This window comes from Corylus avellana, chromosome 8 (genome assembly GCF_965113065.1).
Source record: "Corylus avellana chromosome 8, dhCorAvel1.hap1.2, whole genome shotgun sequence".
Lineage (NCBI taxonomy): Eukaryota > Viridiplantae > Streptophyta > Magnoliopsida > Fagales > Betulaceae > Corylus > Corylus avellana.
In genome coordinates this window covers 3,953,240-3,968,676 of record NC_142497.1, presented here as the reverse complement: position 1 = coordinate 3,968,676, position 15,437 = coordinate 3,953,240, and the positions used below count along the sequence as shown (strand labels likewise).

Genomic DNA, 15,437 nt, shown 5'->3' with positions numbered 1-15,437 from the left:
GAGTTTTGTTGAAATTTTGTTGGGTTTTCGTTTTGGGTTGGTGGGGATTGAGCATTTGCAGTGGGTGAATGGAGCAGAAGATAAGGTTGTTCCACAAGATTGACTCATTCAAATGAGTGCCGAGACCCTTGAATTCAAATGATACAACCACAACTATTGCCAGTATACATGATCCAGCACGGATTGTTGAGTAGGAGCAACTTGGAAGAGCAAATCATTCGAGCAATAATCGTCCATTAGCAACAAATTAGGTGGAAAAAATAGAAAGAACCCAAAAAATAGAAGTTTCACCGCTACCAAACAGAGGAAAAAATAAACACAAGCAGCACAATGATTTCGAAAGGGAAATGCTAGGTGTCCTTCTAGTATTTTTCTGGTGTCCTCCCAATTAAGGGTGGCAAAATGGGTACCTAACACGACCTGATTATGACCCGTGGGCACCCATTACACGATTAGCCTATACACAGACACGACCCGTTTAACTAAACGGGTAATTGGGTCTGACAAGAAAATAACCGGGTAACCTGACATGACCCGTTTTACCCGTTTAAAATAACCGGGTCTAATCGGGCAGACTCGACCCAGTCCAGCCCGACCCGACCCATGAAAACCCTAAACTCTATATATTAAAGGCTTTAATAAAGGATAAGAAAAAAAAAAAAAAGGGAAAGTGACCGTAATTGTACTCCATAAGAAATTACTAAACTCATAATTTCACCTAAACTTAAAACAAGCAAGCATATTGACTAAGTTCATTTATTAAAATAATTTTTAGTATAAAGAAATTTAATTTTCCTCAAATTACATTCCACTAAAAAAGAATTATGTATATTTCAACACAAATATGATATCTATAATCTGTTGAAATTAAATGTCTCATAACAGAGATGAATTTTGCTAATCATTTGAAAAGAAAAAAAAAAATTAAGGGCAAAAAGCAAGAAGAATGTTTTTAAATTAAAATCATTTAATTAAATATTTAAATATAAAAAAGGCCCTACCTAAATTTGTTTGTCTTAGGCCTCAAAATTTATTAAGTCGGACCTACTCGAGAGGTTGGCTTGGTTATTAGTAAGCCACTTGGCCCTCATCGATACCTCATAAAGCATAAAGTCTAAGTAGGGGCAAAACTAAAATTTCTATTTCAAAATGATCAAAATATGAAAGAGGGGTAAAATGTGTCAATATTTTCATCATAGCAATAAAGAAAAAGATAATAAAAAAAAGCTAACAAAATCAAAATCAAAAGAAAAAAGAAACAAAATTCAAAACTACATCATCAATAGATTCATTACAAATTAGGTTTCCATGGGCCATTATACCCGGTGTTATCCACTTGAAGTCTTGAAGGATCCATGATCCATCCCATGTAATCAAAGATATGAATTATAAAACACTACAAATATGCTCATTTTTTTACTTCTTTTTCTTTTCTTTTCTTTTTTTTGTTAAATTTTTTTTTTTTAACCGGGCCTGGTGGGTACCTGTTAGACAGTACCCGCCATACCTAAACAGTAACCGGGTCTAACGATCGCGAGTACCCACCAGACCCGAACAATAATTGTGTCTGCCGGGTAGACCCGCCAGACACGAAATTATCCGGGTCTTAAACGGGTAGACCCAATTAAAACCCGAACCCGATAAGGCCAAACCCAATACCTGTCTTTTCGTGTCGTGTTCGTGTTGGGTTCGTGGGTCGTGTCAAAATTGCCAGCCCTATTCTCAACTGTGATGTGGCTTTTAAAATCACCGTTCAATTTGAGATTATCATTATTGACTTTTAATCTATTGGTGATTTTAAAAGCCACATCATAGTTGAGAGAACACCAGGAGAACACTAGAAGAACACCTAGCATTTCCCATTTCGAAATGAGGAGAAAATTAGAACAACCCATGAACGACAAAAGTCAAAAAATTAAGAACCCATAAAACATAGATGAAAAATCTTGCACCAAATAGAGGAGAAAATAAACAAAATCAACACAATGATTTCGAAATGAAGAAAATTAGAACGACCCATGAACTACTAAAGGAAAAAAAAAATGAAGAACCAAAATTTTTTCACTCCCGAATCTGTCCCTGCAACTCTTTCTTCACGCCTTTGCCTTCATTGTTTTTTGCTTTCTTTTTATTTTATTTTATTTTATTATTTTTATTTACTGATTTTTTTATTCTCTAAAGACCGTCTAATGGAGAAGTTAACGTTTAACTTACCATTCTTTTATTCTAAGTCCGACGTGTCTCATTTTTGGCGCTTGGATTTCTTTTAACTGAATATTCTCCAGTCCTTTAGAGAATTTGGATCCATAAAATTGTAATACCAAATGCACCCTAAATTGCACATAGGAACACTAATTTACAGGAAAGAAATGGATACGGCAAGGGAATCCTTTGTCTTGGTAGGCTTCAACTCTTCGCATCAATATTGTACAACGTACAAGTATTGCGAATACCTAGCCATCACCCAATGAACCGGCCAAATTCAACCACAATGCGTCGCACTATAGATCCCATCTCTTAGTACCAGCATTGCTCCTCGCGATGCGAGTAGGAAATCATGGTTTGCAGGAGTCATGAGACTTAGGGAACGCCACATTAGGAAAGTCTCCAATAAGTACGTTCCATATGGCTGGCAGCTATGGCAAACCGGCTATAAAAAGTAATAGACAACAAGTAAAAGGGGACTTTTGTCTCCTCTTGAATTCCATCTTCTATTCTCCTCAATCATGTCATACCGACTTAAGCATTCAACATATCCCCCATCGGCTCGCTCCGATAGACTCTAATATACTTATCTTTTCCTTCTTTGCAGGTACCTAGCTTAGATCGGTACTTCGGCCCACAGTCAATTAAAGAATATCTATTTAAATCACAACCTAGCTACTGCTTGATTTGCTACTACATTTCACTACTCTATTAGTTTGTGTAGAGTGAAGAAAAGTCTTCCTGCTTACATATAACATTAAGGGACTCACTTATTAATTATGAGGTGAGGCTCTACTTTGTGTGCCTGTTTTTCTCCTTACGCGTTATTTGATAGCTATCTGCCTTATTTTTCTCTCATTTCTACCCATTTTTTCTTCTCTATTTTGATGTGATGTTGTGTTCTTGAATCTGGGTACAAATATAGAGTACAAATCTAACAAGAGTTATAATATAATGAGAAGAAAACTTGAATAAAGGTTTTTGTGAGTTTTAACCAAAATTTAATTAGCTAAACATCACATTTGAAGATGATCGAGGTCATTGCTGGACTGATCTGTATTGGCATAACGAGGCCCGAAATTAGAATTTTAAGTGTGGGGAAAATTAAAAATACCATTTTTTTAGGGAATAAAAAATTAATTTTGAAGTGTCTATCTCATAAAATTAAAATAAAAAATTAAATATATAATTCAACGTGGTTCCACCCATACACCTATGATATTAAGCCCAGGAGTTTTTACCGGTTTCGTAATTTTCGCTTTAGATGAATGTAAACATAAGCATTACATTATGTTATATGTTAAATCATCAGCAGTAGTCTCCAATTAATAGTTTAATTAATTAGTAGGTTAAATACGCTTAAACTGCCTCAAATATCAACCATTTCCTAAAGAGCCACATAGTAAACTGACATGTGTGATATTAAAAAACATCAAACTACTATTTTGTGGCAAAAATGCCACTATGTTATAGTTAATTAATTATTAAAAAAAAAAAACAAATACCACAAAGTTGATAAAAACATTTTGAAAATACTCTCACTTTGGCCGTTGCAAAAACCAAATTTACCTTTTATAAGGTGTATAAGGTGGTCGGCCGTACCCCATGAATGGGGGGTGGCTTACGACCACCCCTTGACCCATTTGGGGTGGCTTATTTGCTACAAAATTATAATTTGATGTATCTAAGTGTTACACATGTCAGTTCTTAATGCTATTTTTTTTTTTTAAATGAGTGGTACTGTGGTAGTTTATAGGGCTTAAATGCATGTATTTAACTTTTAGTTAATACTCTAATACCATAAAAAAACCAAATCTATAGAAAATACATATAAGAAGAATTTGAATGCTAAAGAGAAATATTAGAACATGGAACATGAAAAAATTTACATTAATTTGATAAAGCAAATTAAGAAAGTGAGTAAATATATTTTTAAGATCATTTTTTAATAAGAGGGCGAAAAATCTCTGTGGTGACAATACTACTGGGGAGATAATGCATTTTTGGCCCATGTAGTTTGGGTTTTGATCACAAATAACTCCCTGAATTTTAAAAGTGATTAATCACTCTCTGGTGTAAGCCGAAAAAAAAAAAAAAAAAAAAAAAAAAAAATTAGTCACTGCTATCAAAAAAGTTGACACAATCTGTTAATAAGCCACATTAGCTAGGATCAAGCCAGCCAAAGGAGTTGGCCAAACAACCTGGTCTCATGACCATTGGTGATGGTTTAACCACCTTCTCAATTTTTTATTTATTATTATTATTATTATTTATTTTTATTTTTTTGCCACTTGGGCGGGTGAGGTTGGCCAAATTAACCGGCCACTTCCACATATGCTCAAATGGGGTGGCTAGACTACCCCAAGGCCATTGGGGTTGTTTGATCACCTTCATTTAGCACATTAACGGATTCTATCAACTTTTTCAATGGTATTATATAATTTTTTCTTTTTTGCTTACCTTATAGAGTGATTAATCACTTTTTAAAACTCATAGAACTATTTGTCAAAACTTCAAACCACATGGACCAAAAATGCATTTATTCTTATTAATAATTAGAGCATTACACATTATTGAAGTGGAGTGGAGGTCAATTGGCTGGGACCACACTTATTGAAGTGGAGGTCACTAGTTCGAATCCCCCTCCCCCTCTTGTGCGGACATGTCAAAAAAAAGAAAAAAAAAAAAAAAATTAGAGCATTACACATTAGCCTTGCCTGACTAATATATTTCTATTCCCATTTTTCGGTATTTTTTTTAAAAAATTTTTTTTTCCAAGTCCTGAAAATAGAATAATTAATACTATTTAATGCATGCATGCATGAGTAAACTCCATGCACTTAAATTATTCAATCAGGAGATTATATATTAGAACCTCGACCACCAATTGGGGGGGGGGGGGGGGGGAGATTCCCACTTGCCAAACCAAACATTAAGGCTAATTACAATATCTATTTAATGTGTTAATCCCAACCACAATGCTCTTTTCCTTCTATACAGGGAAAGAATATGATCCTCTCCATTTCACTTGGCTTAGCTTTTAAGAATTAATAAACCCTAGCTAGCTTGTTATTTCCTATCAAGAACACCCACTTGTTATCGACCATAGGATCGATTAATGATGTTGCATGTTCCCTAATGATAAAGCACAAGATAAAGCTTCATGTTTGAATTCAAATATCATTGAAGATAGTTCACATTTGAATTCAAGTGATAAGGGATAATGTCTCTTATCCCTTATCTGTCACTTGTGTATATCTTAGTTTAAATATTATTTGTTATTTGATGTAATCTGATGGCTACTTGTAATTGAGAAATTGTAAGAAATCTTGTTGTAAAGAATTACGATGCTCTTTTCCTTCTTTACAGGGAAAGAATAGGATCCTCTCCATTTCAGTTGGCCTAGCTTTTAAGAATTAATAAACCCTAGATAGCTTGTTATTTCCTATCAAGAACACCCACTTGTTATCGATCATAGGATCGATATTAATGATGTTGCATGTTCCCTGATGATAAAGCACAAGATAAAGCTTCAAGTTAGAATTCAAATATCATTGAAGATAGTTCACATTTGAATTCAAGTGATAAGGGATAATGTCTCTTATCCCTTATCTGTCACTCTCAAACCATTAAACGATTTTAAGGCAGTATCGTATCTTCTTGTTGGACTTGGATCACAGAGTACTATCCTTTCGTCACCTCCGTTACCACAAGGGTTGATCCTCTCACCCTTGATGATATCTATGACCATTTGTTGGCTCATGAGTTATGTCTTGAACAACATTTTCCAGTTGCTGATTTGCCTCTACCATCTGCGAATGTCTCAGCTAGATCTCCTAGCAACCGTGGCAAACACATTCGTTTTTCCTCCTTTGGCCGAGGGAAGTCTTTTGGAGGTCGTAACTCACGAGGACATGGGAGTTTTTTCTATGGCCGTGGACGTGGTTCATCTGCCAACTCCAACCAGCCTCGAGTCATCTGCCAGATCTGCAATCGTCCTGGACATTCGGCGCTCAATTGCTACCGTTGCCTTGATCGATTCTCTTCCCAGCATGAAGGATCCTCTACTCCACATGCCTTCTACTCCTATCCCGATCTGGCTGATGATGAAAACTGGTATCCGGATACAGGGGCTACAAATCACATCACCAATGACATGAACAATCTCAACCTTGCGGCTGAGGAATATGCTAGGTCAAATCAAGTTTGAGTGGGTAACGGCACAGGTTTGGCCATCAATCATATTGGTTCTGCTTCTCCATTTGCTTCTCGTCGTTCATTTATTTTAAATCAATTACTTCTAGTTCCACAGATTTGCAAAAAACTCCTTTCTGTGAGTTAGTTTGCTAAAGATAATTTTGTCTTTTTTGAGTTTCACGCATCTTTTTTCGTGATTAAGGATTGTCACACAAAGAAAATCCTCCATCAAGGTCCACTTAGAGCGGGTCTCTACCAACTCAATCCATCACATGCTTCTCTCCAAATAAATTAAGCTCTTGTTGGTGAACGGATCTCCACTGATCACTGGCATCCCCGCTTGGGCCACCCTGCCTTTCGAGTCGTCAATCATGTTTTGTCCAAGTTTTCATTACCTTTTGCTTCCAATAAACCGGGATTACCTTGTTTTGCATGTTGCCGAGCCAAGGGTCACTAGCTTTCGTTTTCAGCATCTACGTTTGTGACGTCTAGTCCTTTAGCTTTAATTTATTCTGATGTATGGGGTCCCTCTCCAATTCTTTCATGTCATGGAAATCGTTACTATGTATCGTTTATTGATGATTTAGTAAATATACATGGTTGTTTCCTATTTCTTTCAAATCTGATGTGTATGCTATTTTTCTTCAGTTCCAATCTATGGTTGAACGCCTATTTAATCGTAAAATCATATGTGTTCAAACTGATTAGGGTAGAGAATTTTGACCTCTCTCATCCTTTTTTAAAAAGATTGGAATTATTCATCGGATCTCCTGTCCACACACTCATCAACAACAAGGGTGTGTCGAAAGGAAGCACCATCACATAATTAATACTACTTTAGCTCTTTTAGTTGACAATAATGTTTCCAAAGCTTTATTGGATGAGGCATGTCAAACTACATGCTATCTCATAAATAGGTTAGCAACTCCAACTCTACGTTACATGTCTCCTTACCAAAAATTATTTAAATCAATTCCTGACTATAAATTCCTACGTATCTTTGGTTGTGTCTGGTTTCCAAATCTTCGACCTTCCAATATTCACAAGTTTGAATTCTGGTCAAAAAAGTGTGCTTTGATGGGTTACAGTTCAAAACACAAAGGATATCGTTGCTTCCACAGCCTTGAACTATAAACAAAGCCTTGTTGAGCAACCACAAAACAGAACTTGGCAAACCAAATACGAAGAGCCTGCTTGAGACCATAAAGTGCTCGACGGAGTCTACAAACTTTGTGTGGCGTATGGTGATAGCCAGGTGGAGGGTGCATATAGACTTTTTCTGTAAGATCACCATTGAGGAATGAGTTTCTTACATCCATCTGAAATAACTACCAATGACGAACATCAGTAACTACAAGTAAGGATCTAACAGAGGCCAGTTTAGCAACAAGAGCAAAAGTCTCCTCATAGTCAATACCATACTCCTAAGCAAAGCCTTTCGCGCGCAACAAGATGAGCCTTATAGCGTTCCACAGATCCATCTACATGAGTCTTAATTTTATAAACCTACTTACATCTCACTGCAAACTTCCGAGGAGGCAAATCCACTAGGTCCCATGTATGGGTTTTAAAAAGGGCATCTAGTTCATCAGACATAGATTTCTGCCAAACAGGGTCAGCACTATCCTCACAATAAGAGTTTGGTTCGTGAAGAGTGGCAAGAACAAAAAAACAATGATAATCATGGAGATGGGTAGGTGGTGCTCTTACCCTATCGGAGCGACAAGGTTCATGGGAAGGCTCAGGAGTGTGTGATGGAGCAGGAGGATCTCTAATCGAATTAGGAAAATTAGAAGCAACCATAGAAGGTTCGTCCAATGACTTGAGTTATTTGCAGATGATCCAAGAAATAAGACAATGGAAGGGTTAATGAAGACAGGAAAATATGCGGAGGAGGAATGCGAAAAATGCATTTGATTGGTGAACATTTTATGTTCCCAGAACTCCACATGACGAGATATCCGAATTCGTCAGGCAATGGGGTCATAGCAGCAATAACCTTTTTGAGTGATGCCATAACGAAGGAAACAATACAGGTGAGAGCGGGGTTCAAGTTTGATATGCTCATGTGGAGGAAGAGTGACAAAACAAATACAACCAAAGATGCGATGCAAAGAATAGTTGAGTGTGTTACCATGCAAGCGCTCATAAGGAGTTTGGTTGTGAATAGTCGAGAAGGCGCACGAGTAATCGTGTAAATAGCAGTGAGAACAAGCTCACCCTAAAAACGTTTAGGAAGAGAGGCAGAGATGAGAAGAGCTCTTATAGTGTATAAGATGTGACGATGTTTGCATTCTACATGTCCATTTTGCTAAGAAGTGTAAGGGCAAGAACGATGAGAGAGGGTCCCATTTTTTTTAAAAAAAAAAATTGAAAAGATTTCTCATTATACTCTATAGCATTATCTGAACGAAAAATTTTGATGGTACGAGAAAATTGGGTTTGTACCATTTGATGAAAATTTAGATAAACTTGAGTGAGTTCAGAGCGATGCTATAATAAATATATCCAAGTAGAGTAATATCAAGAAAAATAAGAAAATAACGAGATCCTCCCTCAATGGGAACAGGGGTAAGGCCCCAAATATCAGAATGAAGCAAATCAAATGGTGCAAAAGATGAAGACTCACTTTTATTAAAAGATAAATGTGTTTGTTTTTCAAGATGACAAGAAACACAATCAAAAGATTTTACATCTACTGATCCTATATGACCTTGAGATGCAAGAAGTTGGACACGTGGTAGAGAGGCATGACCCAAATGAGAATGCCATAAGTTGGAAGAGGCAATGAATGTTGTGACAACAACTGCTGAGTGAGTAGGAGTCTGCAGGAATAAAAGCTCAAAAAGATGTCCAATCTTACAGCTGATCCCAATTAGTTGACGAGTCTGTGGATCCTGCACATCAACACCCCTGTTAGAAAATGTCAAATCAAAACTTAGTTCATAAATTTGGCCAACTGAAAGAAGATTTAATGACAATTGGGGACCGAGATATGTGTTATCAACAGACAAATTAAGCGAAAAAACAGACTCACTATGACTAACAAGTAACCTAGAACAATCAGCAATATAAATCGCAAAGTCGATGAACCATGAAGTTTTACCTGATGTGATGGACAAGGCAGTAGAAGAACGAGACAGAACCTAATGGATTAATGCCTCAACGTTAGATGCAGTGAGAGCAGAGGATTAAGATGGGTTCTCAGTGTAAGATGCATGTGCAGAGGAACCAGATGAAACAACCGTGGGTGTCTGTTGGAAAGGAGCCTGTGACTGACGTCTGTTTTGGAGCTTGTAGAAATTAGCAATAGAGTGATCTGGTTGTTTGCAATAGTTGAAAATTAACTTCGTGGAGGACGACTGCGGTGTGGATCATCTAGGATGAAATCTAGGAACACTTTGAGGTGTAGTAGCAACAACCACATCTAGAGATTGCAATGCATAGTGGATAGTCAAGTCTGTTCAGAAATATATAAGTTCTGTTATAGCAGCTTCTAATGTGGGAAGAGGATTGCGGTGTAAGAGAGGAGCCCGGGTGGATTCAAAATTTGCATGAAGAGCCATTATGAAATGCATAAACTTTCGACGATCCCGATACTTTGCGAATATTTCCACATTTTCAAGATACTTCAATTGCGGATCTTTAGCAGATAATTGCTCCCAAAGATTATTAGTTTAAGAATAAAAATCAACAATAGACTGACCTGACTCCTAACGTGTCTGACAGAATTTAGTTTCAATCTGAAACTCTAGTGAGGCATCATAAGTACAATTGTATCGTTTTGCCAAAAACTCTCCGGCAGCCTTTGCATTTCCAAGCTTGGGGAGCAAACTATGGATGAAAGGAACTGAAGTATTGATAAACCAAGAAATAATCTTATAATTTGCATTATCCCAATCTTCAAGTTGATTGGCAAATTTGTCAGCTGATTCACCTTCTTTTTGTGTGGGTGCAGCAACATCTCCATAAACATAATGCCATAATTTTCTCCCTCTAAAAAAAACTTCCATATTTTGAGCCCACAACATATAATTGAAACCGTCTAAAATATTGTCAATTGGACGGACAATATTATCAAGATTGGTAGACATTTTTTCATTTTCTGAAAGGGAAAAATATTAAATAAATAAACCTGAAAGCAGTAATCCGATGTGGCGGAGGTGCAGGTATAGCCTCAGGAAGCAATCACGTATGGCGCGCGCACAACAACTAATATGGACTAGTAGGGACTTATCAGGTGCAACACGCTGCACAAGAAGAAGTATGGACCAGCAGGAAGGGATCTAGTGTGACGCGCTACAGCGGAGCAGCGTAGGTTTGGTGCGTGGAGGAGCGTGGCGAGCGCGAGGTGCATGAATTTGACACCCCGAGAAGGTGACCGGCACGTGTTGGATAGAGGGAGGCGCGTGACGACGATTTTGGAACTCTCTTCTTCCGAGAATCTTCGATTTTAAGCTAAAAGACCTTTACAATTTCTGTCACATACAAAAACAACCGCAACAAGTGTTTGGTGTATTGTTTAAAAAAAAAAAAAACAAAAACAAAAAAACAAAAAAAAAAACTTATATGGAAAGGGAAGAGAGGCTTAAAAGAGGCACCAAGAAAACGGTGGCTCTGATATCATGTAGAATAAGACAACAGAAAGATAATTGTAGAGGAGAAAATTGTATTTATGACATGTGTTCAATTGTACAATAGAATATAATGACCTATTTATAGTTGAATGAGACCATAAAAGAAAGAAAATACAATAATTACAAAATCACATAAAATCAGCATATTTACAATAATGAATACGGTATCAAATATTTCCATAATATATTGAGAATATTACGGAAATATAATATTCTAACAAAACCGAATACTTGGTCATCACCCAATGAACCCAACTTTAACCACAAAGCATTGCACTAGAAATTATGGTTTGTAGGAGTCACAAGACTTGGGGAACGCCACATCAGGAAAGTCTCCAATAAGTACGTGCTATATGGCTGGCCGTTATATATGGCAAACCGGCTATAAAATGTAATAGACACCAAGTAAAAGGGGACTTTCGTCTCCTCTTGAACTCCATCTTCTATTCTTCTCAATCATGTCATACCAACTTAAGCATTGAACATATCTCCCATTGGCTCGCTCCGATAGACTCTAATATACTTATCTTTCCCTTCTTTGCAGGTACCTTTGATCGGTACTTCGGCCCACGGTCAATTGAAGAATATCTATTTAGATCATCACAACCTACTGCTTGATTAATTTGCTAGTACATTTCACTAATCTATTAGTTTGTGTGGAGTGAAGAAAAGTCTTTTAGGCTAGCATGGGTTTAGCTTTACGACTTGCTAGGGCATCCTGCTTACATGAGATAAGTAGTGCCATAAGATGAAGGGACTCACTTATTAATTATGAGGTGAGGCGATGTGTGCCTGTTTTTCTCCTTACCCGTTATTTGATGCCTTATTTTTCTCTCATTTCTACCCATTTTTTCTTCTCTATTTTGATGTGTGTTCTTCTTTTTTTTTTTTTTTTTTTTTCAGACCGTCCATTATTTTAACAATCAATCTTTTGAAGTTGGCAATTATATGATGAGTTCTTTAAACTTTACTTCAAATCCAAGATTAAATACCTATTAATGATGACCAGAGCTTTTTTATTGAACTCTCTAATCTTTAGTTAAAATTTGACTAAAAAAAATCATTTTTTTAAGTTTAACTCACGGTCCCACATATGCTCACATTGGTCGAACCTCATAAAGCGATTAATCACTTTTTAAAACTCACGGTCCTTTTTTTTTTTTTTTTTCGAAGGGCTGAAAATAGAATAATTAATACTAGTATTCAATGCATGCATGCATGAGTAAACTCCATGCACTTAAATTTTTTAATCAGGAGATTATTAGAACCTCGACCAATGTGAGGGGATAACATTCTCATTTTCCTTCAAAAAAAATAAAAAATAAAAAATAAAAAATAAAAAAATAAATAAAACATTCCCACTTGCCAAACCAAACATTAAGGCTAATTACAATATCTATTTAATGCGTTAATCCCAACCACGATTCTCTTTTCCTTTTATACAGGAAAAGAATAGGATCCTCTCCATTTCCCTTGGTAACGACCCTAGCTAGCTTGTTATTTCCTATCAAGAACACCCACTTGTTATCGACCATAGGATCGATATTAATGATGTTGCATGTTCCCTGATGGAGCAAATATTGTGATTAATTACTATGGCGACACTCTGGCTTCCACCCTCTTGAAATGTGCAAGGGAGGCTAATTCATGCAGAGCCTCTGAGATCTTCTCTATGTATGGCACGATATCCACTAGAATTAAAGCAACTGCACCAGTTGGAATGATCACTTGGAGATTATCATTTTCGCAAAGGCTCGTTGTATTGAGCAATGATTTCAGATTCTCCGCTGCCATTTTTGAGCGTTCAATATGGAGATAAACTGATGTTGGCTGGTTCATCACCTTTTTTAGCCCTAATGCTAATTCCTTCAGTGCTTGCCCAGATTCTGAGCAAATCTTTGTGCATGGCTCTTGGATTTTGCTTTGGAACTCACTTGGTGTCTGAAACTGAAAGGAACAAAAATAAGAGGCTTCAATTAATTAGTACATACAAGTTTAGTCTACTTAAATCTCTGCAGAAAAATGTCATATATATATATATATATATATATATATATTCATCAATATCATTACATGTTTATGAAAGAGATTACCTGGATCTTAGTGTTAAGGTAGCTGTTAAGAGCATCAACTTTGTTGGCACATTGCCGACTAAGGGTTCCAATTTTGAGGTACTGTTTCCAAGGATGTCGGAATCCAAAACGAAAGTTCCACACTTCCCATCTTGCTAGATTTGCCTGAAACATTTAAAAAAACAAGTTTAAATCAGGTGGTGGTGGAGATTTAAGATATCATGTTAAACCATCGCTTATTTTAAAAGATTTAAATAATAGAAATAGATGAATTTAATCATTTAATTATATTTTAACAATGACTATAAGAATTGTATACCCACCATAGCTTGTTCGGTTTCTTTTGAAGTGAGAACGCTTTTATATCCTTGAAGAAATGATTTATCATCCATAGACGGCCCTTCTTCTGGTATGCTGAAGTATTCACGCCCAAATCCTGCAAGTGATTAACAAAACAACGCAATTAATTACAAAATAAATAAAATAGAAAGGAGTTTTATATATATATATATAAAGGAGGTTTAGATATATACCTTCTAAGGATTTCCCAAGCTTTTCCATGTTGTTAGCTACCAGATTGTTAAGATTCTCTCCAATCCAAACAGGGCGTATACAAATGCATGTAACAATGGCAATAAAACTACCAACCATGATTGTGGTTAGCCTCTGATGGGCCATAACTAGCACCTGATCATTTTCTCGGTAACTCGATACGGATATCAAGGAGAAGGTCAATATGAATATCAGCAGCCCATAATCATATCTTGCCTTCATTGCTGGAATGAATCTTGCAAATGTAACTGTTGCAGCTGCATGAGCACCACAATGAAATGAGTTTGACAATTTTGAACTAAATATGAAACACAAAGAATCTGACTTAATGTAATATATATATATATATATATACCTATCAAAAAGACAAAGAACCCAAGTATTATGGGCTGCCCTGTGTCACCAGACAGAGTTGCTAGGGAATGGACTCCAATGCCTAGAGCACCAGCTGATAAGGTTGCCAGCATCCTGTTTAAGCCTTTTCCTAGTGTTGCTCCTGTAAAAGATGGCAGAAGAAAACCAAAATCAGAAAATATTGTTAGCTCCATGTCATTAGTTGTTCTCAGGGGCGGACGTAAGGGTGGAGACGAATCTCCCCCAATTTTTTTACAATTCTTTATAAAATATACGTATTAATTCATTCTCCCAAATTTGATATATTTGTCCCCCCAAAATTAACATTTTATGCGTCATTCTTAGCCATCTTTCGCACATCTTGTTTTTCCTTGCATTTATTTTTGCAAAAGTGTAGAATATGATGAAAATTTCTATTTTTATTTATTTTTTGAGTGACTATTTTGTAGTCATTTGAGTTTACAATATTTATTATTGGTATCATTTTTTTGAACTCTATAGATCATGTTTAGTTTGTTTGCTAATTGTTTATATTATTGTGTGTTTATGATGGTATGAGATTAAATTTAAAAATTCTATGTTTTTATTTTATATAAACAAGTACAAACACACGTATAAATAAATTATATTTATTTGTGTGCTTTTGTATTAATATTATAAGTCAATGTTCCTAACTTATCAAAAAAAAAAAAATTCCGTCTCCGCACATTAAAAATCCTGTTTTTGCCCCTGGTTGTTCTATTGTAAATAAATTCATCAATCATCTTGTAAACAAATTAGAAGCTTACCAACAGAAAACTCGCAGACAACAATGACAGTTAAAACAGCCCACATTGAATTGGCACCAAAACCATCGTAGAGTGGTTGGATGTAGTAGAATAAGGAAACCAAGGTGAGAGCCAGCCCTACTTTTAGGGAATGAATAATTCTTCGTGGATCATCTTCTCCAAGTTTCTTTATCTTCTCTGCAACATCTACTACCTTTCCCCATAACTTCTCAGGCAAGGCCTTGAGCCATCCCCATGCATTTTCATGATCACTTTGAGATTCAATAATCATTTCTATGCGTTGTAAGGGAAGATAGCAATAGTTGAGAGAGAATGATCGATGTGGGAATAGCCCTACAAGAGTGGAAGGAGATGAGGGCTTGGCTGCAGGTATATATAATGTTTTCGCTCAACGACTCCAAACAACACCTAGAGGGTGCACGTGGTGAATAAGTGTTTTCCAATAAAATCAACAAATAAAAAAAACAACAGCCACACAATCAATCACCAAAATTAATCAAAGCAATAAAGATATCTCACACAACAATTTTGGTGATAAAATTAAAACCTTTGAAAGAACTCTTTAGAGGTCAAATCACTCCACTAGCTATATAAGATTAATTATGCAATCAGTTTATACTAACAAAGTCTTT

General features: G+C 36.2%; 1 protein-coding gene across 1 annotated transcript; it reads right to left on the bottom strand.

Moving 5' to 3' along the window:
• Window positions 1-12,364: 12,364 nt before the first annotated feature.
• Window positions 12,365-15,125, bottom strand: LOC132164482 (aluminum-activated malate transporter 8-like). Its single transcript, XM_059575001.2, has 6 exons — window positions 14,806-15,125; window positions 14,019-14,159; window positions 13,645-13,920; window positions 13,435-13,547; window positions 13,133-13,276; window positions 12,365-12,986 (listed from the first exon to the last, which is right to left on the bottom strand). The coding sequence occupies exons 1-6, from the start codon at window positions 15,074-15,076 to the stop codon at window positions 12,633-12,635; spliced, it is 1,299 nt and encodes a 432-aa protein (XP_059430984.2). The 5' UTR covers window positions 15,077-15,125; the 3' UTR covers window positions 12,365-12,632.
• Window positions 15,126-15,437: the final 312 nt, after the last annotated feature.